At 37.7% G+C, this 13018-nt stretch overlaps 1 protein-coding gene across 1 annotated transcript in view; it reads right to left on the bottom strand.

Annotated features, from left to right (window-relative positions):
* The window catches only part of LOC311064855 (apoptosis-stimulating of p53 protein 2-like), a 71318-nt gene extending 60707 nt beyond the window's left edge, over positions 1-10611 (bottom strand). Inside the window, exon 1 of the mRNA XM_084084847.1 lies at positions 10474-10611. Within this exon, the coding sequence (XP_083940973.1) occupies positions 10474-10482 (9 nt within the window). The 5' untranslated portion in view covers positions 10483-10611. The remainder of the gene's footprint in view (positions 1-10473) is intronic.
* Between the last annotated feature and the right edge of the window lie 2407 nt (positions 10612-13018).

Below are 13018 nucleotides of genomic sequence, written 5' to 3'. Positions count from 1 at the left end.
TTCTCCCCGCTGCAGATTAGCTGCTCACAGACAGACTCACAGACTGACTGAAAACATAATCCCCGGCCCCTGGTCGTTGCGGCCTGTTAGATATGTTTCAGCTTTACGGTGCCGTGTGGAAATGTTGCTGCTGACCTTCTGGTCAAGTGTAAACAATGTATCAACATCCTCTTCACAAGCAAAACATGACGTCACACACTGACACACTGACAGCTGGAGTCAAAGAACACAATCAAACCTTCCACATCTGCTGCTAACATCTGGCGTTGTGCACAAGAGACCCACACGCACACATCCACCTGTTTGATACAGATACATATGTTTATGCTTAGCAACAAAAAGAGATGCTGAGAGATGATAATCGCAATTATTTAGCATAATTGTCGTAATCCGTTTCCATGTTGAAAAATGTTCATACATTTTCCGAAAATAGCAGAAATAGCAGATCTACAAGCTTCCAAAAAAAAAAAAATCAAAAATAGCTGATCTGCAAGCTTACAATGTGTCACGAATTTCCGGTATTAAAAATAAAAAAGAAAGTATAAAATCTACATCTAAATATGCCAGTAATTTCTTTGTATATTTAAGTTATTTGTCATATCTGACCTGTGCATTTTTTTATTACAAAGCCTAAAAGGCAAACAGAAATTAAATTGTAGTCATTATGTTGCAATGTTCAATGCTAAAAAACACAATTAGTTATTTGTATGACAATTAATTGTCAACTTAAATGTTGTAATGGTGACAGCCCTATTTACAGTAGGAAGTGTGATGGGGAGAAGCTGTAGCTTCTCAGCATTTTCAGCGTTTCTGTTGCACAGACTGTGTGACTGACACATTGGAAAATTGTGTGAGTCAGCAGTCTATCTCCAGAGACTAGCCCGGTACAGACCCCTGAGGGACACCAGTCAATAAGTACATAGGAGTTAAGTGGTTAATGTGTAACAAATATCAGTACTGGGCCAATAGCTGGACCAGGAGGCAGGGATGAAAAGCAACTTATTACAAGTAGAGCTGTCACGATTACCCAATTTAAGGATTTTAACAATTAATTGTCACACATAATTGCGATCAATGATGTCATTGTGTCTTTGGAATTGAACATAGGAACATAATGAATAAAAATAATGATAATGAATACGTAATTTCTGTTTGGCTTTTAGGCTCAGTAAACAAAAATTGCACAGGGCAGATTACAAATAACTTAAATATATAATACTTATATATAAGAATTGACTGAATAAATGTATGCTTTCAAAAACAAAATTGCATAGCGGAAATAGCTGATCTACAAGCTTACAACATGTCACGAAGATCAGCTATTTCTACTTTTTATATTGAAAAATGTATGAACAGTTTTCAACGTGGAAATGATTATGACGATCAGGCAAAAATAATTATCTCAAATCATTACGATTAGAAGATTATGTAATAATTGTGACAAGCCTAATTACAAGTACTGATGTTACAGTAGCTAACTGAGCAGTTATTTCATGTACTTGCACTTCTTTGTGTAGATAAAGTCAATTTAAAAATGAATTTAAAAAAACTATAAATGAACCAATAATTCAGCTTTCACTTGAATAGAGTTTTGATGTAGGATTATACTCAACTGCTTTTTGGAAAGGTAAGAATTACAACCAGGGAAGAGATGCCATTGAAGATCGCTTTGAACATCTTTCTTCTCTTGTTAAAACATATTTCTTATCAAGAAAAGAGGTTCACCATATTGAAGAACTTATAGCCTAAAAGCATATTAAGCATTTCAATACAGTTCTATATCTTTTAAGTCTGCTACGTTGCAGTCATCATGAATAATTAATTTAGGATAATGAGTACAAAAAGGAGAGCTTGTCAAACAACAGTGCATGTGTGCGTGCGTGCGTGCGTGCGTGTGCGCGTAAACCCCCTGTTTTGTGCAACACAGCCTAATCCTGCCAAGTACAAAAATCTATTATTCCTGACCCCCCCCCCCCCAACATCAACCCCATGAGCATCATCTGTCACTACAGACATTAACCAGGTCAATTGGAAACCAGTTCCAACTTCACACATCTGAGTCAGTCTCACCGATACATCACACGGAACATCCCCTTGTGCAAACTTACAACACACAGCTTCTGTTTTCTGTCACGCAAGGCATTGTAGAAGTTTTGTTGTTTGTTGAAAAGTCAAAGCTCTGTATTGTAATATATTGTCTCCCCATATCTCGCCAGCTCTTGAATAAACAGAAAATACATTTTCAGGCGGGTTGCCAATTTCATCCGTTACACGTTTCATTGTGTTCTAGTTCCAATTTTGTCTGCTCTTTTTTTCTTTTTTACCACTTATCTTTTATCCTGTATGAGTTGTCTTTCTTGATTGGATGAAATGTGTATCCGGACGTGAAAATATATATTTTCTGTTTATTAAACAGCTGGAGAGACTCATGTTACTGAACAAGCACTCTATAGCAATGATTACTATCACGATATAGAGCCATTTAACACTTATTTTAACAAAGAAAATAGCACTCCTTTATTGTTTTATTGTATGTATGAGAACAAATGTACTTAGAGCAGTGCTGGTAACAAATTCATTATAGAAATGCTAATACTTTGATACTAAAAATAAACAGCAACTTGTAGTATTATTATTATTATTGTTGTTATTATTATTGTTGCAATTATTATCGTTATTATTGCTGTAATTATTATTAGTATTATTATTACATGAATAAGCTGTCATTCTTAGTCATTGTTATAGGTTGCAAGTGGGTGTTCAGATCCAGAATGTTTGAGTCAGCGCAGCAAGGCACCATATGGTCAGGATGGTCACGTGATACCACAGGATTAGATTAACACACACACACACACACACACACACACACACACACACACACACACACACACACACACACACACACCACCACACAGGTATTATATACTCGCGAGGTATTCTAATTTAGAATTCTAAAAGCCATTTATTTTATACTTAGTTGTACACTGGAGTCACGCACTGAAAATAGCTAATCTACAACTTCTACGAGTTTGTAGATGGCCCCAACCCACCTCTAAATGTCTAATTTGTGTAATCATAAACTGAATCTTTTCCTAATTGTAAACCTAACTTCCCAGATTTGTTAAACAACATATTTCTATGTCTCAAATTAGCTGTGGAGACATTTGACCATCACAAGAACAGTAATGCAAATGTGTACACACACGCACGCACACACACACACACACACACACACACACACACACACACACACACACACACACACACACACACACACACACACACACACACACACACACACACACACACACACACACTTCTGACAGGTTAGTTTGTTGTCCAGTTCCTCCTTTTTGTATGACAATGATGTCTGAAATGTTATGCCCAGTTAACCTTGAACAGTGTGTGTGTGTGTGTGTGTGTGTGTGTGTGTGTGTGTGTGTGTGTATGTGTGTGTGTGTGTGTGTGTGTTGTTATACTTGTGAGGGACAATTGTCCCAACAAGTATAGTTGAATTTGAGAAATATACACATTGTGAGGAAATACAATTTTCCTGGTCCTCACAAAATAAATTATCTTACAATTAGGACAATATTCAGGTTAGGATTAGGCATTTAGAGGTTAGGTGTATGGGGTTATGTAGAGTTATAATGCCTAATTTACAGTATAGCTGATCTATTGGCTATTTGTCGTCTATTTTCACCTATTTTCAATGTCATCCTAAAATGTGCTGACAAGTATAGTAACACAAACATGTGTGTGTGTGTGTGTGTGTGTGTGTGTGTGTGTGTGTGTGTGTGTGTGTGTGTGTGTGTGTGTGTGTGTGTGTGTGTGTGTGTGTGTGTGTGTCTCTCTCTTTTCTGGTCACTGTGGCAACAGTTACCAGGGAACAGCGGTGAGATCTATTGTGTGGATGTAAAACAATGAATATAACATGAATACAATGAAGTGAAACGATTATTAATTTATCATTCAAACGTTTGACTCACTGTAAGTAAAAGAACAGCAGCTGCACGACTCGAATATGAGCCTTGCACTGGGAGATCGCCAGTCCTGTACCGATGCTGCTTGAACTGAGTGTGTGTGTGTGTGTGTGTGTGTGTGTGTGTGTGTGTGTGTGTGTGTGTGTGTGTGTGTACGAAACGTAGCAAAAATTGCAGATGCAAAAACTCACAATGTGTTGAGATACGACATGTTATGACCTTGAAGATCATTTTTTTCCGCAATTTTTGAAAAGTATTTCACCATTTCATCCAATCGGGCGAGAGAACCTCAAAATGAGTATTTATCACCTTGTGTTCCAGGTCCATAATTGTGTCTGCTCATTTATTTGTTTCATCACTTCCAATTTCCCTCGTTTATCCTGTGTCCTGCATGAGTTCTCTGTCCTGAAAATGTGTACCCGACCTTTACTAAAGAGCTGGAGAGACGGGGCGACCCCTGTCACTGAACAAGTATTCCATAGCAAAATGAATACTATCAGAATATACTGTGGAGCTTCATAACTCTTATTTTGACAAAGAAATATCACTGACAGCACCATTAATATCAGAGAATTGAATTAAAACAAGCATTAACCGAGGCTATATGAACCAAACCATAACTGATAATGATAGTACAATAAGGGAAGACTAGACAACAAAGAGGCCTTCAGCCAAACCAGATCCAACGACAAACACCACAACAAAGCAAAACCGATGAAAAATGCCAACGGTTCTTTGTCCTAAACCAGCCGTTCTATACCTTTTTTTAATTTCAAGGAGCCGCAGTTTGTTAAGCATTTGGCTACGGAACCCCCGATAACTCTGAGAGTGTGCAAATGGAACCAAATGGACCCGTAAGGGTCCATTTGGTTCCATTTGTACACTCTCAGAGTTACAGAACTGTAAGGGTCCATTTGGTTCCATTTGTACACTCTCAGAGTTACATAACTGTAAGGGTTCATTTGGTTCCAATTGTACACTCTCAAAGTTACATTTGGTACCTAACTATCAACCAGTTAGAGCTGGGGACCCCCTTCAAGGACCTCGAGGGGGGGGGGGGTCCTAAAACAAGACAAAAGCATCGCTAAATCACTTCCTGTGTGTCGGTTAGACAGGAGTGTCGTTACAGGAAGTTGTGAGTTTGTTCCCGTTGTCGTTGTTACAATACCCGAGCAGTTCCTTTTAGACCGTCGACGAGTTCTGCAAGTTCTGCTTCGGTTCATTTGTTTATCCCACGCAGTTCTGCTTTACATGAGGGCTGATACCTGATCTCTCGGGTCCTTTAGGGAAATTATGTCAACGCTGCCGAGAGACACTCACTGTTACAATGTAACTGTCAGTGTTGTTTCCTGAGCCAGAACAATTTAGGCCACTATTTTGTCTTTTTGATGACATCTGTATCTGCAATTATGCAGCCACAATGTGTCCTGCTTTCAGTAGTGGAAGAAGTACTCAGATATTTTACTTAAGTAAAAGTAGCAATACCAGAATATAAAAATACTCTTTTACAAGTAAAAGGCCCGTGTTCAAAATGTTACTTGAGAAAAAGTACAAAAGTACAAAAATTGGCCTCAAAATATACTTAAAGTACTAAAAGGTTTGAAAATAGCCGATCTACAAGCTCACAACGCGTCGCGATGCGACGCGTTGTGAGCTTGTAGATCTGCTATTTTCAAATAGCCTAGGTATGAAATAGGGCTAAAGTGGTTTATGTATGTTTTATAATAAAAAGATTTATATCTGCAAAGTAACTAAAGTTTTCAAATAAATGTAGTGGAGTAAAAGTACAATATTTGCCTCTGAGATGTAGTGGAGTAGAAGTGAAAGTATTGAAAGTTGGAAATACTCCAGTAAAGTAAAAAATACCTAAAAATCGTAATTAAGTACAGTACTTGAGTAAATATACTTAGTTATTTTCCACCACTAGCCGCTTTTTTGACCACTTTCAAGCTGGCGTCCCTATTTTGAGCATGTCATTATAGGCAAATCTTTTCCTACATCTTCAAAAGCTTTCAAACATTTTCAAAAACAGCAGATCTACAAGCTCACAAGGCTGTGAACTCGGCTATTATGCTAGTTATACTATGCGGATGTATGTTGGTTACTTGTTCACGTTATGTCATTGAAATAGACATATTCCGTTTTCTTTTTTCCCCACACAAATGCTATAATAGTATTTAGATATCATGTTGTTTAGACAGATGCTAGATTTGATGTTTACCTTGTATCCTATTTACTTGGTAGCAGTTTAATTGTTTTCTTTGCACTCCATTTCCCCCATGCTTTGCTAATAGGGTTCATGCCATTTACTCTGATCGTGCGCTTTGTACTTCGCTCTGGATAATAAGAGCTGTGTGCTAAATGCCTAAACTGTAATGGAATGCTTTCAAATGAGGCTGGAATCTAAAAATGGAAGTGTTGAAGTAATGATCTGTACAGACGCTCATGCAAGGCTCATTAAAGAGCTGGAATACAGTCAACTGAGGCCTAGTAAATACTCCATGTCTTACACTGTGACATCCTGTTGTCTCTGTAACATGTTTATCAACAGGAAGAATATAAAACCAGCAGTACTAGAGGTCCTGGTAGGATATAAAACCAGCAGTACTAGACAGAGGTCCTGGTAGGATATAAAACCAGCAGTACTAGAGGTCCTGGTAGGATATAAAACCAGCAGTACTAGACAGAGGTCCTGGTAGGATATAAAACCAGCAGTACTAGAGGTCCTGGTAGGATATAAAACCAGCAGTTCTAGAGGTCCTGGTAGGATATAAAACCAGCAGTTCTAAAAGGTCCTGGTAGGATATAAAACCAGCAGTACTAGAGGTCCTGGTAGGATATAAAACCAGCAGTACTAGAGGTCCTGGTAGGATATAAAACCAGCAGTACTAGAGGTCCTGGTAGGATATAAAATCAGCAGTACTAGACAGAGGTCCTGGTAGGATAGAAAAACAGCAGCATTGAGGTCCTAGTAAGCTCAAAAAACAACATTCCCGCTATGAGCAGGCTTATGTGTAAAAGGGGCTTATCTCTTGTAGTGTTATTATGCGAGTCTAATTCTTTGTCCTGCCACTTGGCTAATAAAGAAGAATCTAGTTATGTAACTAAGTAAGTAGCATTTGGGAACCAACGTTTCCCGAAACATGTGGCCCATATGTCAGGACTCAGGAGCCGTTCTCCTGTTGCTGTAGCGTGTGAGGCAGCTTGACGTACAAGCACCCCCCCCCCCTTGCCATAGGGGTTGGATCAAGGGACTTACCCTCAATCCGACCCTTGATGCTAAGAATCAAGCACGGAGGCATTGCGTATTTTTTTTAATAGTATTTTGCAGTGGTGGAAAGTAACTAAGTACATTTACTCAAGTACTGTACTTAAGGCGAGAACAATGGGATCTATTATTGCATTGCAACTTTCCAGGAATACAAAGCCTGCAGTTTCTATTAGCTTGGATTCCCCATCGATGATGTCACTGGTAGACGGGTTTCTGAACTGTCTACAGCCCTCCTCTGAGACACAAAAAATTGGACCATTATATCATGAGCATTAGTGAGGACCTATTATATGAAGATAGGTTGAAAATGGGTGAAGTCGTCCTTTAACCACGAGGCCACTGAGCTGCTGGCTGCTGTGGTTATTATGAAGGCGTTAGAGAGCCTTTACATTATTGACATGACATTTGTCATGAAGTCAGTCTCACTGAAACCAAACTCCAGGGCTCAACTGATGTCAGTCGAGAGGAGAAGTCAATATATATATATATATGAGATCTTAGTGCCGTTTCTAAATATAGCTCAACTCCACTGTCGTCATTAGTGTGAATGGATGCAAAGATAATGGGCATGGGATGACATGACGATTTCACACCGAGATTATAATAATTCCCATTCACAATAGTATCCCGATGATCATCATCAAACTATGCTTAAAACTCTTACAATGTGCACAAAATATACTGGAATCACTTCACCTTAACCCTCTAAGACCGGGCGGGAACGCATCTGTGTCATTTTAAGATTTCTTTGGGCTATTCAAAAAAATAGTAGATATACAAGCTCATGGCGCGGCACCGAGTGCCGCGCCATGAGCTTGTATATCTGCTATTTTTTTACATTTTTATTTAATCGTGAAAATGTGTGCAAGTCTTTGAATATTGTTTTAAAGCAAAAAAAAAATACTCAAATGCTTCTGGGGATTCTACAAATGTCTAAATCCAAAAAACGTATGTTTCTACTGTACATCAGTGGTTCTCAAACTTCAAGGACCCCCAAAATGATATGTATTTGGCCGCGGACCCCCATCTCAAAATATGTTGGGGGCGAACATTCAGCGAAAATAGCCGATCTACAAGCTCTGGGGGACTCCGGTCAACTAAGGACACAGTGGTTAAATATTAGGCCTACATCATAAATTATAAAATTCCTCTTCATAAATAAAGGATGAATACATAAAAATAAGCTTTTTTAAATAAAATAAAGTCAAATTGGCATTGTGGTATGGTCATGTACTACTTTGAATCTATATAATAAGTAAAAGAAAAAGTCACACGTGAAAATATTGACTCAATCCCAATAAATAAAATAGAATAGATCCTCACTTCCCTAAAACATACTCAGAATGTGTGCTCTGGAAAGGATGTATACTATGGAAGATAGAAGAATATCATAAAATATAAAGCACCACAGGTATTAAAAGGTAGGGTAAGTGATTATATTTGGTTATAATGAGTGTTAAATAGCTCTATAAAATAAAAATAAAAAATAGCGCTAGTACAGTATTTGTTCAGTATCAGGAGTCTCCATGTCTCTCCAACTCTTAATTAAACAGAAAATGCATTTTCAGATCAGGATATACAGTACATTTTATCCAATGAGGATAGAGAACTCAGTCATTATACAGATTAAACAAGTTAAATTGGAAGTGATGACACAAAGAAATGAGCAGACAGAATTGGAGCTGGAACACTATAAAATTTAAGGCTGATAAATGGATACTGTCTCCTGATTGGCTGAAATATTGTCACCTACCTGAAAATGTATTTTCTATTTATTAAAGAGCTGGAGAGACTCATGTGACTGAACAAACACTGTATAGCAATGATTACTATCAGAATATAGTGCTTTAACCTTTTAACAATAAACTTTTTGTTTTAACCAAAGAATATCACTTACCTACCTTTAAAGAGAGAAATACTGAATAAATGTCTGACAGAAAACAACCCTTTTTTTAAATTTAACTTGAACAACTGGTACTCTTGGTATGAGCAGAGCAGGACTTTAAACAATAACTGCCTTCAATTGAAGGATACTGAAGAGGATGACTTTGTGGTTTGTACACTATTGGGTGATTTGCATGTTTTTATTTGGCTTGTAAATTGTTGTGGCACCCAAACCAGAACCAATAACTGTATGTCCCTCAGGTACTGCTGAAAATAAAGAGTTCTGAAGATCATCCACTGTGTGTGGGGAATGGATCATAACTTTAATGCCAAATACTGTACAAATCATAATTAACCCGCTATTATTAGGCATTTCTGTTTTGACACCCTGCCACTTACAGCTGAAGGAGATACATGTCTGTTAATGGAGTCAGTGTGAATATATACATTTTAAAGCCCTTTGTAAAATCCATCCATTTTTATAACACGTTTAGACTGTACAAATCTATAACCAAACGAGCCCTTAACTTTAAGTGTGTCCATTTGGTTACATTTGTACAGTCAGTGTGAGGAAAATCATAACCTTGAGGATTGTACTGTTTGAATGTGACAGCACACACACACACACACACACACACACACACACACACACACACACACACACACACACACACACACACACACACACACACACACACACACACACACTACAAGACTTATAGGCCCACTTATTACAAATATTGATTCATATATTCCTGTTAATCTCAATTAACAGGATAGGTGTTTCTTATAAGAAACATAATCTACATCATTATGTAGCCTATATGCACAGCTGATAGTCAGATCAGCCTAAACTATAACAACCACGAACCAATCCATTGAAATGATAACAAAAAATATTCACATATATCAGCATATTTGGGTTAAAATGTTTTGAATCCTCGCAGAACAAAATGTCAAAGTATTAGTGCAGTGGTTTTCAACCAGTGGTCCGGGGACCACCAGTGGCCCTTGGAGGGGTACCAGGGGGTCCCCAGCTAATTTAGTTACCATAGCCTCACACTCATTTTAACCAGCTTTGGCAATTCAAAAATAGCAGATCTACAAGCTCACAGCGCATCTGCTATTTTTGAAAAATCCTGTTAAGTGTGTGCATATATCTTTGAATATATATATTTTTAAAGCGAACATTTTTAACTCAAATCTTTACTTCTGGGGGGTTCCCTGGCACCAAACATTTTCAGATGGGGGGTCCGCGACCAAATGTATATCAATTTAGGGGTCCTTTGGCATGGAAAAAGGTTGAAAACCCACTGTATTAGTGCTGCTACTCACCGGCATCATGTTGGATCCGTCCCTGTATATCCCTGTCTGTGTGTAGGAGGCGATCACTACTGTATCCAGATCAGCTCCAAACTCCTCTCATCATGCTGGATCTCCTCGATCTGCTCTCCTGTATGGTAGAGAGTCTCTATCTATACCGTTAGGGTTAATTAGCTCGCCGTGTCTGTGCGTCGATCGCTTCTTGTGCGGTCGATTGAATGACAACGATAATTATTTTATATCGACCTGTTGCAAATGAAAAAAACAAACCCCTATTTCGATTTTCCGCTCGGGATCGAACCGGGACACCGCCTCTTGCATGCGGGCAAAATAAAATTAAGGTTAACCGAGTCCAAGAACCTTGTTTTTTCCTCTCTCTCTCTCTCTCTCTCTCTCTCTCCTTAGATCCTATAGGTTCAGACCAGAGCCCGACATTAAAGAGCACCACAGTCCGTCTGCGTGTGAGTCTACTTACTGCCCCTGATTATTATTGTCTCCAATTTACAGTCACGCTTCTCCTTAATCCGATTGAATGAAGATCCAAGATGTTGATATGTTGTTGTGTGTGTGCGTGCATGCGTGTGTGCGCGACTGTGCGTGCAGCATCACGACGGTTCAATCAACAAACGGTTCTCAGCCAACCAGACGGACTGACGCTCTTTACCAGGTCTCCCTAGCAACCACTGACTCCTCCTTTTGTGTTTTTTTTTCTTCCTGAAGGCTGGTTGTCGACATGGGGTAGTTTCTTTTGCCTTGGATTGATCTACGATACATTTAATGTGGGATGTTTCAAGGCCCTAAGTTTAAAATAAGGTGGGAGTAGTAATACTAATAATTATATTGGAAAATGTCTACCTAATATTTGTATTTATTTATATATATATATATATATATATATATATATATATATATATATATATATATATATATATATATATATATATATATATATATATATATATATATATATATATATATATATATATAAATTAGGCTATAAAACATAATTATCCATAATAAATCTCATACCATAATTTATAAATGTAGGTAGATATACTATACATATTTTTCAAATAAAATGATTAACATAATAAAAAAAAAATGGCAGGTAGGGCAGATATTGATAGTATACACAACAATACCATAGATGATGGATGGGGCGCCCCTACTGCCCAGTGTGTGCAGGTTTCACAACATTTTGAAATGTTATCTGCTGACCATCTAAATGTTTTTACTTTGTTTTTTTTCACATGTTTTTGTTTAGTTCTTTGATTAGATTTTTATTTTAATAAGCAAAGCAGAAACGAGTAACATACTGATCAAGTTTATGGTGACATAAGCTGAAGCCAGGGTTGCCAGATCTGCTTATTATAATTTCCCCGCAAGATTTTATTTGAAAATAGCCGATCTACAAGCTCACAACACGTTGTGAGCTTGTAGATCTGCTATTTTCAAATAGCTGATGTATAATGTAAAAGTGCTCATGTTGCCCATAGTCGCTTCTTTTGGGCTGGTTTTCCTAGGCCTGGTTGCTTGTTTCTCTCACAGAATCTGGCAACACTGGCTGAAGCTGATTATTGATTGGCCCAACATTTTTACACTGATAATATTGTTGTGGTTGGACCTTAATGTACACTTTTCAGGACATATGGGAAAAAAAATAACTTGTGTTCCAATGGACCCAATATAGTTATTTAGTCACAAGCTCTTAATACTACTTTCAGTGGTTAAATATTTAAAAAAAAAAACACACACACACACACACTTAACTACTCTCACCTTCTGTCTAAGGGACATTCCGTGAAATGAGTACTTTTACTTAAGTATATTTTTGGTGCCAATACTTTGTACTTTTACTCAAGTAAATTTTGAATACGGGACTTTTTACTTGTAACAGAGTATTTCTACATTGTGGTATTAATAGTTTTACTTATGTAAAAAATACTGCAGTATGACAAAGTAGGGCATTCATTTACAGAAAGAAGAAAAAACATACCAAGTATCTAATCTGGAGATACACGGTTTCTTCCTGACAGCAATGATATGCTGCTATGTGGATGTAGGCCTACTGTACATAACATTAACATTTTTACTTAAGTAAAAGTATCAATACCACATGTAAAAATACTGTTACAAGTAAAAGTTCAGTATTCACAATTTGAGTAAAAGTACAAAAGTATTGTCATCAAAGTGATACTTAAAGAACTAAAAGTAGTCATAGCGCAGAATGTCCCATCTCAAGTTTTCTAAATGTATAGTCTTTTGAAATGGCAGATCTTCCATTATTGTGAGCTGCGAGGCGTTGTGAGCTTGTAGATCGGCTATTTTTGGCAAAGAGGTATAGGTGTAGAGGGAACAAAGAGCTAACCAAGTAAACAAAAACAAATCACACCCAGTGTGAAGAGAGTGGTGCCTTTGAAAGTGTAACTGGTTGCATCCGCAACAATATGTTGTCACGTGACACGTGACAACATATTGTCACGTGTCACGTGAAGCTTGACCAATCAGCCGTGCTCAAACATACGGACGGACATACGGACGGACGGACGGACATACG

This window comes from Gymnoscopelus microlampas (genome assembly GCF_963454915.1).
Source record: "Gymnoscopelus microlampas genome assembly, chromosome: 2".
NCBI classification, from domain to species: Eukaryota; Metazoa; Chordata; class Actinopteri; order Myctophiformes; family Myctophidae; genus Gymnoscopelus; species Gymnoscopelus microlampas.
This window is presented reverse-complemented; position numbering and strand designations above follow the sequence as displayed.